The 17,722-nt window shown below is 55.2% G+C and overlaps 2 protein-coding genes across 12 annotated transcripts in view; one reads left to right on the plus strand and one right to left on the minus strand.

Moving 5' to 3' along the window:
* The window catches only part of CEP250 (centrosomal protein 250), a 52,503-nt gene extending 37,386 nt beyond the window's left edge, over nucleotides 1–15,117 (plus strand). For 8 of the 10 annotated variants that reach the window (XM_036084429.2, XM_036084431.2, XM_036084430.2 and 5 more), the window contains 6 exons: nucleotides 8–2,623; nucleotides 5,088–5,180; nucleotides 5,383–5,538; nucleotides 6,005–6,106; nucleotides 7,115–7,177; nucleotides 8,570–10,762. In XM_036084429.2, coding sequence (XP_035940322.2) covers nucleotides 8–2,623; nucleotides 5,088–5,180; nucleotides 5,383–5,538; nucleotides 6,005–6,106; nucleotides 7,115–7,177; nucleotides 8,570–8,833 — 3,294 coding nt within the window. In that variant the 3' untranslated portion in view covers nucleotides 8,834–10,762. Of the gene's footprint in view, nucleotides 1–7; nucleotides 2,624–5,087; nucleotides 5,181–5,382; nucleotides 5,539–6,004; nucleotides 6,107–7,114; nucleotides 7,178–8,569; nucleotides 11,650–12,902 lie in introns of those variants that run through there. The other 2 variants (XR_013442020.1, XM_036084434.2) reach the window with 2 other exon arrangements.
* A 492-nt stretch (nucleotides 15,118–15,609) lies between these two features.
* C10H20orf173 (chromosome 10 C20orf173 homolog) lies at nucleotides 15,610–17,682 on the minus strand. 2 transcript variants are annotated; one of them, XM_036084403.2, is made up of 4 exons: nucleotides 17,363–17,682; nucleotides 16,974–17,152; nucleotides 16,728–16,893; nucleotides 15,610–15,862 (listed from the first exon to the last, which is right to left on the minus strand). In XM_036084403.2, the coding sequence occupies exons 1-4, from the start codon at nucleotides 17,678–17,680 to the stop codon at nucleotides 15,827–15,829; spliced, it is 699 nt and encodes a 232-aa protein (XP_035940296.2). In that variant the 5' UTR covers nucleotides 17,681–17,682; the 3' UTR covers nucleotides 15,610–15,826. The 2 variants fall into 2 exon arrangements, with proteins under 2 accessions (XP_035940296.2, XP_035940298.2); XM_036084405.2 differs by lacking the exon at nucleotides 15,610–15,862 and adding an exon at nucleotides 16,509–16,560.
* Nucleotides 17,683–17,722: the final 40 nt, after the last annotated feature.

Raw genomic sequence — 17,722 nt, forward strand, 5'->3', positions numbered from 1 at the left:
TTTCCAGAAGGAGCGAGGGCTCCTGCAGGCAGCCAAGGAGAACCTGACAGCACAGGTGGAACGTCTGCAGGCATCTGTGGCGGAAGCCAGGGCTCAGGCCAATGCCGCCGGGGCTCTGGAGGAGGACCTGAGAACCGCTCGCTCAGCCCTGAAACTCAAGAGCGAGGAAGCGGAGACTGAGCGTGAGCGAGCCCAGGCTCTGCAGGAACAGGGCGAGCTGAAGGTGGCCCATGGGAAGGCTCTGCAGGAGAATTTAGCTATCCTGGCCCAGACCCTATCCGAAAGGGAAGGGGAGATGGAAGCTCTGCGGGGAAATATCCAGGAACTGGAGAAGCAACGGGAGATGCAGAAGGCTGCTTTGGAAGTGCTATCTCTGGACCTGAAGAAGAGGAACCAGGAGGTGGGCGTGCAACAAGAACAGATCCAGGAGCTGGAGAAGTGCAGGTCCGTCTTAGAGCACCTGCCCCTGGCCGTCCAAGAGCGGGAACAGAAGCTGGTCGTGCAGAGGGAGCAAATCAAAGAGCTCGAGAAGGATCGAGAGACCCAGAGGAGCATCTTGGAGCATCAGCTTCTCGAACTTGAGAAGAAGGCCCAAGTGATAGAGTCCCAGAAAGGACAGATTCAGGATCTGAAGAAGCAGCTGGTTACTCTGGAATGCCTGGCCCTGGAACTGGAGGAAAACCATCACCAAATGGAGTGCCAACAAAAGGCCATCGAGGAGCTGGAGGGCCAGAGGGAAATGCAGAGGGTGGCTCTGACCCACCTGACGCTGGACCTGGAGGAGAGGAGCCAGGAGCTGCAGGCCCAGAGCAGCCAGATCGACGAGCTGGAGAGCCACAGCACCCTGCTGGCACGAGAGCTGCAGGACAAGGACCAGGAGCTGAAGTGCCAGCGACAACAGATCGAGGAGCTGCAGAGGCAGAAGGAGCGTCTGGCTCAGGACCTGGAGAGGAGGGACCAGGACATGCTGCTCCAGACGGAGAGGATTCGGGCCCTGGAAGACCAGAGGACGCTGCAGACCAAGATCCTGGAGGAGGACCTGGGACAGATCAAGCTGTCGTTGAGGGAGCGAGGCCGGGAGCTGGCCTCCCAGAGGCCGCCAACGCCGGAGCGGGCAGAGGAGGGGAAGGGCCCGGGTAAAGCACAGCGCGGAAGCCTCGAGCACATGAAGCTGATCCTGCGGGATAAGGAGAAGGAAGTGGAGTGCCAGCAGGAGCGCCTCGGAGAGCTGAGGGAGCGCAAGGACCAGCTGGAGCAGGAGCTCCAGGACCTACACAGGAAGGCGGGTGAGACCAGCGTCCTCCTGAGCCAGCGAGAGCGGGAGCTGGTGGTCGTGCAGCGGCATCTGCAGGACGCCAGGGAACGGGCGGAGCTGAAAGAGCAGTCGCTTCAGGGTCACCTGGAAGAGGCGCAGAGGGCCCTGGCTCAGAGGGACCAGGAGCTCGAGGCCCTGCGGCACCAGCAGCAGCAGGCTCGGGAGCAAGAGGAGACGACGAAGGAGCAGGCAAGCGCGCTGCGGAGCGCCCTGGAGCAGGCCCACGCCGACCTGCGGGAGCGCCAGGGAGAGCTCGAGGGCCACAGGGAGCATGTGCGAAGGCTCCAGGACCAGCTGGCCGTGGAGGGACAGCGTGGGCAGGCCCTGGAGGAGGTGTTGGGTGCCCTCAGGGCTGAGTCTCGGGAGCAGGGGGAGGATCTGCTGGCCCTCCAGCAGCAGTGTGCCGAGCGGGCCCAGGAGCACGAGGCGGAGGTCAGGGGCCTGCGGGACCGCCTGCTGCGGGCGGAGGCCACGCTCAAGGAACGGGACCAGGAGCTGGAGGCCCTGCAGGCAGCCGGCCGCTCCTCCCAGCGGCGGGAGGAGACTGCCCGGGACCAGGCCGAGGCTCTGCAGGAGGCCCTGAGCAAGGCTCAGGCCGCCCTGCAGGAGAAGGAGCAGCGGCTGCTGGGGCAGGCGGAATTGAGCCGCAGCCTGGAGGCCAGCACGGCCACTTTGCAGGCTGCCCTGGACTCCTGCCAGGCGCAGGCCCGGCAGCTGGAGGAGGCCCTGCGGAGGCGGGAAGGCGAGATCCAGGACCGGGATCTCCAGCACCAGGAGGCCGTGCAGCAGCTCCAGTGGGCACTGGCCCAGAGGGACGAAGAGCTGAGCCATCAGAAGAGGCAGGGGCAGTTGCTAGAGCAGTCTCTGGCCCAGAGGGCCCGAGAAGATGCCATCCAAGAGAAACAGGCTCTGGGCCAGGAGAGAGAAGAGGAAGAGATGCGGGGCCTTCGCGAAAGCCTGAGGGAGTTGCAGCTGACTCTAGCCCAAAAGGAAGAGGAGATTGTGGGGCTGAGGGAGGCCCAGCAAAGGAAGAATCTGGAGGACTCACCCCACAACCACACAGCCTCCCCAGCGGAGGAGCCCTCTACAAACTTTGACACTTTAGGACCCCGGCTGCAGCACGAGCTGGAGCGACTCCAGGCAGCACTGAGGCAGACAGAGGCCAGGGAGATCGAGTGGAGGGAGAAGGCCCAGGACTTGGCGCTGTCCCTGGCCCAGAGCAAGGCTAGCGTCAGCAGCCTGCAGGAGGTAGCCATGTTCTTACAGGCCTCTGTTCTGGAGCGGGACTCAGAACAGCAGAAGCTGCAGGTGAGTCACTCCACGGGTAGTACCGGCCAAGGGGGGCAGAGCCTGTCTGGCTGAGCTCAGGGGCCTCGTGCCACCCTGGGCTTGTGACGCCTCAGGGTGCCAGAGGGCGGAGATAGGTGGAATCCAGGGTATTGTGCTGATCTGAGGAGATATGGAGAGAATAAGACAGCTACAGTTCCTGCCCTCATAAAGCTTATAGTCTAGCAGATAAGCAATTAGAGTGCAGTGTCTGGTTCTAATTAGAGCCTCATTAGGGAAGTTTAGTGTGCTCTGAGCACAGAGAGGGCACCCAGCCGGCCTTTCCTAGTAGTAAATCCTGGAAGCCTTCCCAGTAAAAGCAGGGTTTAAGATTAGATCTGATTCGACCAGTAAGGAATTAGCCAAGCCCAAGTCTGGGAGGAGCTTTCTGGGGAAGAGGAAAGAGGGAGGAGAGCACGGGGCATCTGTACAAGGACTTCGGGCTGAATGGGACACAGAGGGGCAATTGGCAACAGACAAGGCAGCAGGGGCCCCATCGTTCAGGGCTTCTGAGTCATGTCAAGGACCTGGGTGACCAGTGGGACCTGGATGAAGTGTTTGGGGCAGTGGGGGAGGGTGACACATCCGATGCAACAGTAAATCTGGGGAGACCAACAAGGACGCAGTCATCGAAGTCCCGGGACAGATGGTGACCTAAGACAGCAAGGGTGGACGGTGACGTGGGGGTAGGCCTAGAAGCTCACAGGACTCCTGGCAGTTGACTGGCTAAGAGACAGGGGAGTGAAGAAAGGGCAGAAGGAAACCAAACCCCCAGGTTTCTGCTCAATGGCAGGTTTCAGGAATACTATGGAATGGCAGTGGAGTGAGGGGCTTACGGGACCTGCAGGGGGTGACGTCCAGGGGGCAGGTCTGTAAAGTAATCTAAAGGAGAAGGATGATGCTAGGGATAGAGACTTGGGGTCCTCAGCAGTTAAGGACAGGTGCACTCCTCTAGGCGGAATATCGAGTGAGAAGAGAAGTGGACCTTAGGGTGCAGCGTTCAACCTTAAGGTCAGGGGCCATGTGTTAGTCCCCTTTGCTTCTCCAGCACTGGGCACAAGGCCTGCACAGAGTAGGCAGTCAAGAAAGCAAGGTTGACTTTTGGCCATAGAGAGGCATTATCTCTTTTGCCGAGAGGAACCCAGCCCATTTTTCCCAGGAAACTGACTCCACATCATGGGGCCTTGACCAGGGTTGAGCCCCAGAGAACCCCCTCCGTCATCTGAGACACACAGTGCTGCAGGGACTTACCTTCTGGGAGCAATATGCAGAGAAGGGGATCCATGAGTGAACTTTGGAGTCAAGTTCCTGGGTTTACAATACCATCCTACAGTCTATGGGCTGTGTGACCCTAGATAAGTGCCTTCACTTCTCTGACTCTTGGTTTCCTCTTCCATAAAATAGGGAATGACAGTACCAGCCCCATAGGGCCATTTGAGTATGAAATGAGATAATACATATAAAGTGCATAGGAAGGAAGCATTCGATAAGTAGAATTCCTTTCCTATTTCTAGGCTCATTCTTATAGGCACAGAACAAGTAAGGTCTGTTGCTGGGCAGGAGGGTTACCGAGCAGTATCGTAGCTCGGGTCAAGGTCCCCCTGCACTCCCCCTCAAACACTCAAGAACATCTTTCAGATGCAGCCCTTCATCGCAGTGCTATCATTTCTTATTTTAAGCATTTTCCCTGCCATGCACGGTTACTCTTGCTTCCTTCCACAACAACCCTGAGAAGTAGGAATTATTATCTCCAGTTTATAGTTCAGAGAGGCCAAGTAATTTGTCCAAGGTCATACGGCCAGTCAGTGGCAGAACTAGATCTAGGGAGTCTGACTCCAGAACACAGCCTGTTGACTGCTGGGCGCTCCCTGTCTCCCAGACGACCTAAACCCATGTACACTCCCTTCCTCTTATCTGTCTCTTTTCTTGACTATTATCATTTATGAGACATACGGTGCCTAGAAAATATCTAGCGCTGGGGTCCCCAATCATCAGGAGGGATTTAACCCCAGAGGCTTGATCTGTGCTTCATGGAGCATGTGGTCATTTTACAAATGAGGAAATTAGGTTTTGGAGCGAGCTCATATCTTGACCCAGGTCATATAGCTGGTAAGTAGTGACAGAATGCCCAGCTCTGTGTGATCCCAGAGTCCATGCTCTTTCTACAGCACCTCAGTGCTCCAGGTTGATGCTTAGCTTATGGAAGATCTCAAACGAGCCAGGTTTTAGTCCTAGCCCACCATGTATTTTTGAATAGACCCCTCTCTGCTTCTTTGCTTTGTCCATCTGTAAAATAAAGATTCTGCACTAGAATAGCTCAGAGTATCCAGGAACAATGACTATAACCTGATGAGAAAATTAACTGATTTTTATGAGGATGGAAGGTAGTGTGGGTCTGGATATGAGGTTGCCATGGTGTGATTTGCTCCACACCTTGATATCCCAGGATGAGTTGGAGCTCACCAAGCAGGCTCTAGAGAAGGAGCGGCTCCTCAGCCCTAGCTCAACCAGCAGAGCGGAACGGGGGCCCAGAGAAGAGGTAGGTGCACAGCTGGAAGAGGTGACCTGGGGGCCTGGTGGGAACCGTGGCCAGAAGGAAGCTTCTTTCCAGGGGCTTGTTCCCCTCCTTTGGGAATTGGGTCCCTGAAGCTCAGACCTGCCAGATTGGTCCCTTTGTCCTCTATCGGTTCCCCATCCGTCTAAGGGGCTGGCCAGGTGAGAGTCCCAGGTCTGTCCTGCAGGTGTCAGGAGTAGAGGCTGAGCCTGGTCTCGGCACGGAGGAGAGGCAGCTCTGGGGACAAAGGCTGGAACACCTGCAGGAAGCCGTGGCGCAGCTGGAGATTGACCGGAGCAGGCTCCAGCGCCACAACGTCCAGCTGCGGGTCACCTTGGAGCAGGTGAGTCCTCTCTCCTGTCCCCAGCTCCCACGTCTGGGGTCCGGTGCGCGGCACCTCCACTTCTCGTGTAGCCCCCAGGGCAGAGTGCCAACCTGTAGCCCGGGGGCCACATCCAGCACTGCCTTTTGCTGAAAAGCAGTGTTCGTGAGAGACTGCAACAGTGCAGTTGAGTAGTTGTGCCAGAGATCTGGTGGCCTGCAAAGCCCAAAATACTACAGAAAGCATTTGCTACGCCTGCTCGGAAGGCCTGAGAGGTGGGCCCTACCTCTTCGCCCCAGCAGCGTCTCTGCTCTCAGGGCTGCTCTGGCCTGCGCCCTCCTCCTCCCAGTTTAGCTTCTCGTGTTGCTGTCCCCTGCTCACACCTACACCCACAGCCGAGCACACACCGGCCTTCTCTCGCAAAAGGCAGTTCTGCTCCAGCCCCAGAGCCAAGCCAAACCCTGACTTCTCACCTGCATCCCGGCAGGTGGAGCGCGAGCGCAGGAAGCTGAAGAGGGACTCCATGCGCGCATCGAGGCCCAGCGTCCCGGAGGTCGGGGAAGCCACAGCTTCACTCCCCACACAGCAGGTTTGCCTCTTTTGCTTGACTGTAGCCTCCAGAGAGCCCACATCCGGCCACCAGAAACAGCCCCCTGCAGTGCCTGTCCCAGGCTACCCCACAGGGGGAGACGGCCATGTGAGCCGATCCGGGGAGCCCCCTCCTGGCTGGCTTCTGCAAAGCTCAGTCTGTCCCTGACCCAGGAAGGAGGCCCATCCTCAGTGGGTGGGGATGGAGTCACGGCTTGCAGCCCTACCTTCTCAGGAGCTCAGAAGGCCTTCCCTGATGTGTAACCTCCCTGATTCCAGACCAGGGCCTCAGGCTCATCCAGGAGCGGGGCTCATCGGGCTTCTGGTCAGAATCCCAGGCGAATGGGTGTCGGGTGGTGCTTGCCAGAACCTAATGTGCCTACGATCCTGATAGCAGCTTTGTGGGCCTCTCAGATCTCCTCCCTTGTAGTACTGAATTTACAAGATTAGAGTCCATGGTATTTCCTGGGACTAGACTCCCTTTTTGGGGTAAGGAATTGGGGGAAGACTCCCCAAACCAGCACTCTTTTAGCTGGGTTATGCCCATCAATAAACAGTGCTGCAGCCTGTCTGGGAGAGACTGCTTCTGGTGGCTGAGCATCTCCCAGCTCTCCGTTCCCCTTCCTTTATGAAAGCTTCCCAAGGGCAGGCACCTTGTCTTACTTCCTTTCTGCATCCCTAGCTCACAGCCCAGGGCTGGCACAGGCAGATGCGTGGCATACTTCTGTAAATGAAAAGGTGACTCAAAGAAGCCAATGCCAAAAGCTAAGCCTTTTGGATGTTCAGCATCAGGTCTCCATGGGCGTCATCCACTAGGCTGGCTTGGGCCCTCCTGGGCTTCCTTGCCCAAGGGTCAAGGTACCCTATGGAGTCCAGTCTGGTTTTGGGCATTTCTGGCCCATAGCCCTTACCTTGGCCCCCAGGATTGGGATGAGCTGGCTGAAGATGCCTATAGAACCCCCAGGGCGGGAAGGCCTATTCCAATAGGAATGGCATTTGTCTTCCATAGGATGGAAGGGGAGGACAGAAGGGCTCCTCAGATGCCAAGCACATCGCTGAACTGCAGAAAGAGGTATGTTCTAGAAGGATCAGCTTTCTAAGCCCCTTTTCCCTCCCTTGCAGTCAGGCAACAAGGCGTGAGTATCTGCTGTGTGCTTGACCCTTTGTGCCCTTCCAGCAGGGAGATGGGAAATAGTTCCTCCCTCAGAGAACTTCAGTCTGTGTGGGAGGCAAGAAGAGCCCAGTCCCAACTCAACCTCCCATCTGCTTAGGGTGGGAGCGGGGAAGAAAGCATGCTTTAGACCCCCAGACTGCCAGGTTCCTACCTAGGAAGGAAAAGGAGAAGGAAGAGGGTTGAGGGGCAGACGGAAGATTCTGGGAGGCCAGAGGAAAGCAGACACAAGCATCCGGCCTCCTCTGCCCTCACATGCACCCTGCACGCAGGACTGTTGCCAGCACACCAGGCAGGGTAGCCGGGCACCAGCACCAAGATCCGTACCTCAGAGCTCGGCTCCAGCCGCCCCCCCCGAGAAAGCCAGGATCAAGGGCCTTCTTGCCTCATAGGCCGCACCTGAAGGCTCACCCTGTCTCTCAAGGCCCGGGAGTCATAAGAACTGTGGAATTTCTATTTCTGAGCCCGTTTCAGAAACTGACAGTCATTACTGGCAGAGCCTGACTATGCAGCTAGACCCGGCTATTAATTTGGATTCATACGAAGCAGCCCTGAGACAGGGCCCGGACTAGGGTGAGGCAAGGGAGGCACACAGGGTGAGAATTTAAGGAGATGCTCGCTGTCGACCTGGAGTCCCTCCTTCAATTTTACACCCCAGGTTCCTCTCTGCCTCACCTTAGTCCTGGCCCTGCCCTGAGCGCCCAGTAACCACCTCCTGGTAGTCTCAGTGTACTCATCCAAGAAACAAGGGCTCGTCACTGATTCTCAACCCTGGCTGCACATGAGAACCACCTGGGGAGCTTTGAAAAAATACTGATGCCCAGGCCTCACCGCAGTCTAATTAAGTCAGAGTATTTATCAAAAGCTCCCAAAGGGGCACAGTAGAGCTTCCTGCAGTGATTAAAATATTCTGTATCTTGATCGGAATAGCGGTTATAAGTGTGTATGTACATGATCAAACTCATCACAATGTGCACTTGAAATCCCGGCATTTTATTACATATAAATGATCCCTCAATAAAGTGGATGAGTAGTTCTGTTGTTGCTGTTGTTTTTAAGGTCCCTACTTGAGTCTCCTATGCAGCCAGGGTGGAGAATCACTGGATTTCCAGTGACTCCCAAGGGCCCTCGCCCCAAACACCCTAGAGCCTGATCCTGAGATTTGTGTGTGGTAGTTGATTCAAATGCTCTCTCCCAAGAGCCCCAAGAGCGGAGCAGGGGGGGACTTGGGGCAGCTTCAAGGCCCTTAATTACTCTTTCCCTCTTGGTTCCCCCCCCCTCCCCCCGCCCCAGGTGGCCCTGCTGCGAGCCCAGCTGGCCTTGGAGCGGAAGCAGAGGCAGGACTACATTGCTCGCTCGGTGCAGACCAGCCGTGAGCTAGCGGGCCTACACCACAGCCTCTCCCACTCACTGCTGGCCGTGGCCCAGGCCCCTGAGGCCACCGTCCTGGAAGCCGAGACCCGCAAGTTGGACGAGTCCCTGACTCAAAGTCTGACATCCCCAGGGCCAGTCCCGCTGTGCCCCAGCCCCGGCACTACCCAAGCCATCTCCAGATAGCAGCCACAGTGAGGGCAGGATCCGGGCCAGCCTGGGACTACACGGACGGACAAATGGTTGTCGTGGCCCAAGGAGGAGGGAAGGAAACCTGCAAGGCTGGGGAAAGGCCCCGGCTCACATGGGAATGAGGCAAGTCACAGCTGCCTGTGGCCCACAGAGTCACCTAGAGGAGTTTCGCTCTGGCCAAGGGGCGTCTGCTGCCTCTTGTCTCGAATATATTATCCCAGCACCTCACCGAATCTTTCTCCTCCCCGCCAACAATAAACCCCGCGTCTCTGCCTTTGTTCCCTGCTGCTGTCTCCACTTCGTCACTGGGCCGCCGCAGCACAGCAGGGCATCTGCGAAGGAAGGATTTGCTAAAGATTCCTGTCAGGTGGCATGAATTTGCTGTCTGCCTGCATTCTGACAGAAGGCAACAAGACAAAGCCCCCGTCCACAGGGAGCTTGAGTCCAGTTGGCAAGAACACTCATCGATGAGTCACAGACCATTCTCTGTGCTGACAAGAAGTGCATAGAAATTCCGGGGACCGAGGAAGGAAGGCATGAGCTGACCCTTGAAGGATGGAGGAGTCCGGCGGGGTTGCTAACCTTGCTGGTGAGATGGGTCGGCCTGTGGCAGAGCGTGCTGGGGCTGAGGTTGGATGGGGAGGCAGGGAGATTATAGAGGGCCTTGGAATCTAGATTTGAACTCATGGATAATGAGAACCATCATATGTTCTTGACTTAAAACAAGTTCTAGGGCTTCAAAAACACTGAGTTGACCTTTGGCTAGTCGGTCTCTGGAGTTCAGACACTCCCATCTGGCCTCATCCCCCTTCTGCTCTGGGTGAATGCCCTTGGCGTCCCTTCCTGGGCATACCAACGGGGACCAACTCTGGTCCCCTGTAATCCAGCCACGTGTCAAGCCAATAAAGAGGATAGACAATGGCAGAATTCGTCACTTATGGACTGACCCTGGTGGAGGTACCCTGGACTGAACCTCGTTCACTGGCTTAAGACACGGTTGGCGACTTCTTCGAAGCCTAAGAGAACAGTTTTCTTTAAAGAAGCTGGGCTTGGCCTTCCTCTGGCCCTTCAACTGTAATCTGGAATCTCCTAAGCCTGAGGATGGAGCTAAGGCCCAGTTCAGAATGTGGGGGCTTGAGAGCAGCACTCCACTCCCCCAAACCTACTTACTCAGGGTTCAGGCCCCTCGTATTCCACTGCATCACACAGAGCGGATGGGGGGGCTGTTCACCACAGCCGAAGCTTTGTTCCAAAAACTCATGGTATGGGACTCCGCAACAGATGCTTAGTAAAAAGTTGCAGTTTAGAACCCCCTCCCCCAGAACTAGATCTGGGGCCCCAGAGATGCTGGGCTCTGGGCGCCACCTCTAGTCAGTTTCCCTGTGACTGAGAATCCTCACCTGGCCTTTTCTGTGCTCGGAGTTCTCAAGGACAAACAGGACTTCTCTTGGTTCCTTACTTTTTGGTCCTTCGCTTCCAGTTCTTTAGCTTAGAGAAGAGTGTGGACCTTCCAGACAGGACCCAACCTTGCCTAAGGGCATCGGGCCAAAGCTTCCTCTCCTTCTCCTCATCACATGCCACAGCGAGTCGGTGGTTGGGAAATGTCCCTGACCAACTAGGTCTTGTGGATGTACTTGAGGACGGTGAAGTTGGTCACTAGAACCCTGAGGGAAAAGGTCAGAGCTGAGCGCAGAGGTCTCCTTTCACAAAATTTTCTCCTCCCACCTTCTCCTCATCTGTTTTGCTAGAGGCTGGTACAGGCCAGAAAGTCCTGAGAGTAGGAGGGGACAAGAGCTGAGCCAGAGTCTGGGCCACGTTCTTGTGCCTGGGGAGTGCCTGGGTCTGGTGGGTGCAGCACCCCATTCTCTCAACAAGTCTCCGAACTTGGCGTGTTAAAACAAGGATCACCAGAGCACAACCTAATTACCTTGCCTCCTCTGCTTCCCTACTTGGGACTAACAGCAGCTTAAAGGTAGAAAAGCTGCCTAGCATGAGGTAGGGAAGGAAAAACTGGTTGTATGTTAGCAAGGGGGGTGGGGAGCGCACAATCACAGGCGGTAGAGTGACGGCAAGATCAACATTTACACCAAAAAGCCAAGGGCTGTCCGCTCCAAGCCTGGGGCCTCCGCCAATCACACCACCTGATGAAAGTTGCCCTTGTCCGCCTTGGCTCAAGACCCCTGCAGTCCACACTACATCTGGAGGCTTCAGCAGCGCCTGGATATTCTTGCCAGCTCACGGACGTTCTCGGGTCCTTTATGTGCCCGTAGGCTCTGTTTGTTGCCCGTGTTCCCTGAACCTAAAAACGGGGCCTGGTTCATTCTGCAGAGATAGGAAGTCAGGAGGGCACTGGGGCTCACAGGCCAGCCCTGCTCACCACCCTCACCCCCCCACCCCGGGACACAGTGTGGTGCTCATCGGTGGAGGTCCCATGGCTCGAAGACTGCAGACTCCCCGAGTCCCGCGCTGTTCAGTGCAGGACTGGCGTGGGCAGGTCTTGGAGTTTTGCTGCGGCCTGGGGATCAGCTGAAATAGTTCCTCCTTGGCCTGCTGGCCTGGGTGGGGTCTCCCAGCATCGGTGCCTACGGAGGAGAGCACAGACCACTAGCCGCTTGACCTCCATGTTCTCACACAGAGGAGGCTGGACTTCATCGGAGTAGAGAAAGGAGTCAGGGAGGAGATAGAGCCCAGGAGCTCTGGGGATGGTGGTCTCCAGCTTCATGAGGAGCTTCGGGGCCCATCTGGAAGCACTGGTCAAACGAGGCAGACAGCCTGCCGGTGAAAGCGGGCTGTGCAGATGCAGCGCCGTGGTGAGCAACCTCAGAGCCTCTCCGCTCTGGGGCCGTGAGAAGTACCTGTGGGCGTGGGGATACTTCACCCACAAAAGCATCAGGGCAACTCCCAGGCTGACTTTGCATGCAGGCCTCCTCTCAGCCCATGAACAGGTCCCTTTTCAGCCAGCTGGTTGTTGAATTGGCCTTTGGACAGGGGACACCTTCATGCGTTGTGTCCCCCCACCCCCAGCCCGCAATACCTCACCTCCTACCCCGTGACCCACTGACCACCTGTTCACTCCCCAGGCCCGGGGAAGGGAGCAGCTGAGCTCCGTGCAAACGCTAGCCCTGAAGAGCGGGGGTCTGTGGCACAAGGAGGCAGGGGCCCGGAAGAGCAGGGACAGTGGCGCACGGAGGCGAGGGTCGGGAGAGCAGGGGCAGTGGCGCGTGGAGGCGGGGGGTCGGAAGAGCAGGGGCAGTGGCGGGCGGGGGCGAGGGGTCGGAAGAGCAGGGGCAGTGGCGCGTGGAGGCGGGGAATCGGAAGAACAGGCAGGGGGTGGGAAGAGCAGGGGTAGTGGCGCACGGAGGCGGGGGGCTGGAAGAGCAGGGGCTGTCAGTGTGCCGCAAGCAGCGACGTCCCCTGTGTGATCCTCCAGCACAGTGGGGAAGGAGTGCAAGCTCAGCTCTGCTCACCACACTTAGAAAGTAGACAAGGAAACATGAAGAACATAGGGTCTCATTTAGGGCCCTGGAATTTCCTCCCGTCTACCCTGCTGGAACCCGGGTTTGCCTATAGACCCCGATGGAGGTGAGGCTCAGAAGGGAGGCTCCTCCAGAGAAGGTAGAGCTGTGCTCCCGGGTCCCATGGGTCTCACCCAGTTCGTTTATATGGGTAATCTGTCACGGTGTGGACATGGTGACCTTCCTTCTTAGTCCTTTGTTAACCGATGTTAGCAGCTTCTCATATGCCTTCGTGAGACCCGAAGCTTGACACAGGTGGGAAGGCTTGGAGGTAAAAAGGTGAATGAGTCAGGGGTCCGAGGAGAGTGCGTTTCCCCGCTAGCGCGGTGCATCGTGTCCCACGGAGAGTGGCTGCTCTCTGATCTCAGCACATGGCCTTGTGTGTGGAGGTGGGGAGGGAGATGAGAACTTGTATTCAAATTTGGTTCTTCTTAATTACCGCTAGCTGTTGAGGTGAGGGGATCAGGGAAGGCTTTTATCCGGTGCCTGATAATCCATACATCACTCTTATACCTCCTATCTTGGTTTCCTGTCATAATCTCTCCTAGATCTGAGTATTCCAGCCCTACCCGGCAGCTCCAAGAGTCTAAGGCTCGTGGCAGGCCAAGACTAGCCTCACATTCTAGCTGGCTGATTCCCTGGCCTTCTGGTGTCGCACTGTGGCTTAACAAGTTGTACTGGAGTGGATGTAACTCCCTTCTCTGTGTAAGGGCCCACCTCTTGTCTGCCCAACTCCAAATATAGAAACCTTGTGGAGAAAATGGGCTGCTTGCTGCCCCTGCCCCTAATCCAGCTCTTCATTCACTTGGCAAATACTCGTTAAACCTGCGCATCACAAAGCTGCACAATGAGCACTGAAAAGAGGAGCTCTTCTCCAGGGAAGGCACGCCTGGACATATACAAACACTCGCAGAATGACCTGGAGGTCCAGAAGAGACTCACTGGCCGCTCGTTGAAGCCAGAGAAAGTGTCACAGAACATCTTGGTGGACGAGAGGGCTGGAGAGCCCTTTCAAAGTGTTTCCAAGCTGATTGGATGGATACCCTGGGTTTATGGGGTCCAGGGGTGTGCCTGTGGGTCCCAAGAACAATGGCAGGCTCTTGGAGCTCTAACCAGCTAAACCGCTCAAGTCAGACCTTCCTGACCAGAGCAGAAGCATCAGCCACAGGTGAACATCAAGGCAGCCCATGAGCCTAAAATCCACCATGAAGGCTTCATTACTGTCCCACGCTCATGGCCAAGTGGCCGGCTGACTCAGACACCAAACACTGGGAAGGGTAGGAAGCTGTGGTCACCAATTTCACCAGCACCCCACTGCGCTGGCCACCTCCTTCACGGTCACCTGCTAAGCTCTACAGGATTCGCCCCTGGAGGCTGAGGGGAGGGAGGGGAGAGGCAACATTTGGTGTATCCTGTGGCCTCCCTGGAGGAGAAGGGGCTGATGCCCCATGGGGTTCTTCATGCCAGCCCGGTATCAGGGACCCCACCACACAAGTCACATTGTGAATTCCTGCATGGAGGCCTTGTGGATAACCGCCTTCCCCTTGGCATTCAGCCCAGGGCCCAGCAGACAAGGGAGGGCTTGGAAATCAAGTGTAATGGGGACGGGAATAAAACAGGCAAGACTGTGTGCCAAGGCCGGTGTGGGGCACCCCTCTGAGATGGGGGCCTCTCTTGCCGGTGCAGCGTTGCTGGGCAGGAGGCAGACAGGGGAAAGGAAGAGCCTCCTGGCCCCTCATGAGAAAAGAATCTACAGGAAAACTTCGTGATGTGGTTAAAAGTACATTTCTGTCCACTCAAACTTTTTTTTTCTCCACAGATTTTGGTTTCATTTATTTAAAATGAAACCAGTGCATGCACCTGGTTACAAAATTAAGTAGAAAAGAAGGTAGCAGTTTCCCATCCAATTATTTTCCAACCTCTCTCCGGGGACAGCCAATGCTTGAAGACTCTATTTTTGTAGTGGATAATGTTATTCCTCTAAATAATATGTTTATATGATGTCATGATGGGTCCAGTACCTAGAATAACATGACGATGGGCTGGGGCACTGCTCACAGCTTTGGGGATTTTTGGACTCTGGCTCCACGCTAGACCAGCCGGTATGCTGCAGCGACCTTGGGGAGGCGGGTACGTGTGCGCCTGGTCATATGAGGGTATATGCATTTTGTTCGTGTGTGTGTGCTTATTGGGCAGACAGGGAGGTCGAATGTAGTGGATATTTATTTTACACACCCAGCAACCGCACACCCTCATTGACTGAGGCTATTTAGTTGCCTTGAACCACCGTTTCTACAAAGAAAGCAGGACAAATGCTTCCCCCTCCCCAGTTGATGTAATAGTCTCTGCCAACAAATTGTTTTTATTTCTGAGTCTCATTATGGACTCGGGATTTTTTATGTATTCCCTGTGAGTCCATCACGACAAGTGCTATTTTTGATGTTCAGATCTTCCCAACTTTGAGGTCTGGGTTTTCCTTCTACTTTTCCTGTCCAGACTTGGAATCTTTCCATGGGAAAGAAGTGTTTAGAAAACAAAATCTGAGTTCCGGGATTGATCATTGCTACTGGTATGTTCAGGCTTTTAGACCGTTCAGATGCCAGAGCAGAAAATGTATTTGGAAAATCGTGAGTTCACGGTGGTGTTGGTTTCACAACAGTGTGTACTTAATGCCCTGGAACTGCACGCTTTAAAATGGTTAAAATGGCAAATGTTATGTATATTTTGCCACAATAAAAAATAACTTAAAAATTGAGTTTATAATGATATTTCCAGTTTGAATTTAATGTCACAGGGTTTTTACTCTACCTGTCTGACTTTGTATTTGGTTCCTAATAATATTAATATAATTACTTATTTACTTTATTCCACGATAGTCATCATACAGTTTCAAAAATAATACCAATATTATAATAAATCTACTGAATGACGTTTAAAATTTCTTTGTAGGCCTTTTTGTACACAGAATATATCCTGCAAAGGATACACAGTGTACTGAGTTCCAAAGGAACTTGAAATAATTCTTTTCTCTGGTGCTTGTGTTATTAATTTGATATACGGTTAGATCCATTTGATTTGTTCTCAACTTTAGGGTTTGCTTGTTTCCCCTTTTCATTTGATTATATTTATTGGTTATATATATATTTATTGGTGAGATATATATATATATATATATAGTGCTCTTAAGAATCTGGAATAGAATGTAGCCCTCTAATACCACCAGGAATCCAATGAGAGAAATAAGCTATAGTTTTATTTAGCAGCAGATCTGTATCTGGGGTCCCCTTTCTGACGCTCCATGGTCCCCTTGACTACCTGTCAGCTCCAGGGGGCTGAACAGGTTGGAAAACATGCCAGCAGTAGATAACAACCTTCCCCTCACACTGCGGCTTGAGGATGACCTTCTGTTCTTCTTTGAAACTGTGCATGTTATTCTCGAACCAATATTTATCATACCAGTAATGGGACCACCTCATGAGCTGGTCTGTCCCCAAACCAAATAAGGCACCTGGGAAAGAGGATAAGACAGGAGAGAGCCACAGGGTCACAGGCTGGATCCTGTCCTGCCCCCATGTCCGCCAGTCACCCTTCAGCACTCATTTAACATCTAGTGTGATAGGCTTCCTCTTAGAGCTGGGAGAGCAGAGCTCACCTTCTCCAGGGAAGACACACTCTGAACACACAGTGTGACCCCGGAGCCCAGCAAAGAGAGCATCAACTAGCTGCTCCTCCTCATATTGGAGGAAGAGAGGACTCCCCAGGGAGACAAGAGAAGGGCATTCCAGGCTGAGGCAGCAGTGTGTGAGAAGCAGGAGGCAGCTGGTGTTTGGGGAACACCAAGAAGCCCAGTGTGTGAGCCTGGGAGAGAGGAGGGCAGGGGAGGGGGTCAGATGATGCAGGGTCTTGAAATTTTTAGACTCTATACCTCTATGAGAAATAGACCAGAATCTTTCCTAACCTGGTCACGGGTGTGCAAGGCACAGAACAGAGCCATGAGCCCCAGGAATGCGTACTGACCCTGATCAGCCAGCCAGTTGCCCTGGTTATACCTGAGGAAGGTGGGGCTGATCACCAGGAGGTGGGGAAGAAGGGAGAGGGGGCCAACCTGGGCCCCGCAGCCCACAGCTCCGTCTTACTCCCTCCTGTCCCCTTACCTGGTCTTTTCTGCCTTCCATTCCACTAGGGAACAGGACCACCTTCCAGAATCTAAGAGAATTGGGAGGTGGGGGAGTTTCAGCAGTCTGAGACCTGCGAAGGTTCTGCAGGTGCCCCTAATAAGCCAGCAGAGGGTCTCCCTGGAGCCCCTCTCTCCTCCCCTGCTGTGCCCTCCCCTGACCCCCGCACCAAGAACGTCTGGGTTCCCAGACCATCACCTCCTCACTCGGGGCATCTGAAGTCCACGCCAGACCAGAAAGCTTCAGCAGCAGCAGCACCAGCTGTCTCCAGGAGCCCCGGATGCTGGTGTTCCAGGAATAGACGAAGCGTCCTGTGGTTTGGTTCCCCGCCGTCTCAAAGCCCTGGGCACGGCCCTGGCTCATCCTGGGAGGGAGAGCAGGAACTGCCAGCACTCTGAGGGCAGCCCTGACCTTCCCATGCCCTGCCCTCTCCCCAGCACCCACCTGAAGGCTGCGGTGCACTGGTTGACGTTGTGGCTGAGGCCAGAGGCCCGCAGGGTCGTGGGGTACCCCACCAAAGCACAAGTCCCACAGTAGAGATGGAAATGGCTCACTGAGGGCCTGGGAATCACCTTGAACAGCTTCTCCCACATTTGGCCAAGCCCGCTTGCTGAGTTCATGCCCTGGAAACAGCAGAAGGGAGATTGGGGGCTGGGACCTGGGTATCACCTGGTAGCGGGCGAGGCCCCGTGCTGGCGGTCAGGGGTCAAGGCCATGAAGATGAGAGGTGCGCTAAGCCAGGGCCAAGGGCAGGGGCTTGGGTGGGAAAGTGGGACATGGGCTAGGCCTTGGAAGGACAAGGGGTGGGACTGGGCTCGGGGTTCACCACTGACCAACCACCAGAGCACAGGGGTCAGGGACTCTGTTGCCCCAGTCAGGTACTCCACGGTCTTCCCATAGCATGCAGCAAACCCGTTCCCCTCTCCAACTCTGTGGTGCCGGAGGGAGGAGTTTAGCATCTCAGATGGGCAGCCACTTGTCCTGAGTTTGAGCCAAGGGCGGTTGCAATGCAGTGGTACCAAGACCATCAGTTTCTCCTGGGGGGCCGATTCAGGTCTAGGATCCAGACACGGGGCCATCAGCCACAAGAGGAGCACCCAGAAGACCCACAGGACAAAAATCTGCCACAAGTGCTTCACGTTCGGCCACATGATGGGTCCCGTGGCAGGCAGCACACCGACTTCTCTACCTGG

The sequence above is a fragment of the Halichoerus grypus genome, chromosome 10 (genome assembly GCF_964656455.1).
Source record: "Halichoerus grypus chromosome 10, mHalGry1.hap1.1, whole genome shotgun sequence".
NCBI classification, from domain to species: Eukaryota; Metazoa; Chordata; class Mammalia; order Carnivora; family Phocidae; genus Halichoerus; species Halichoerus grypus.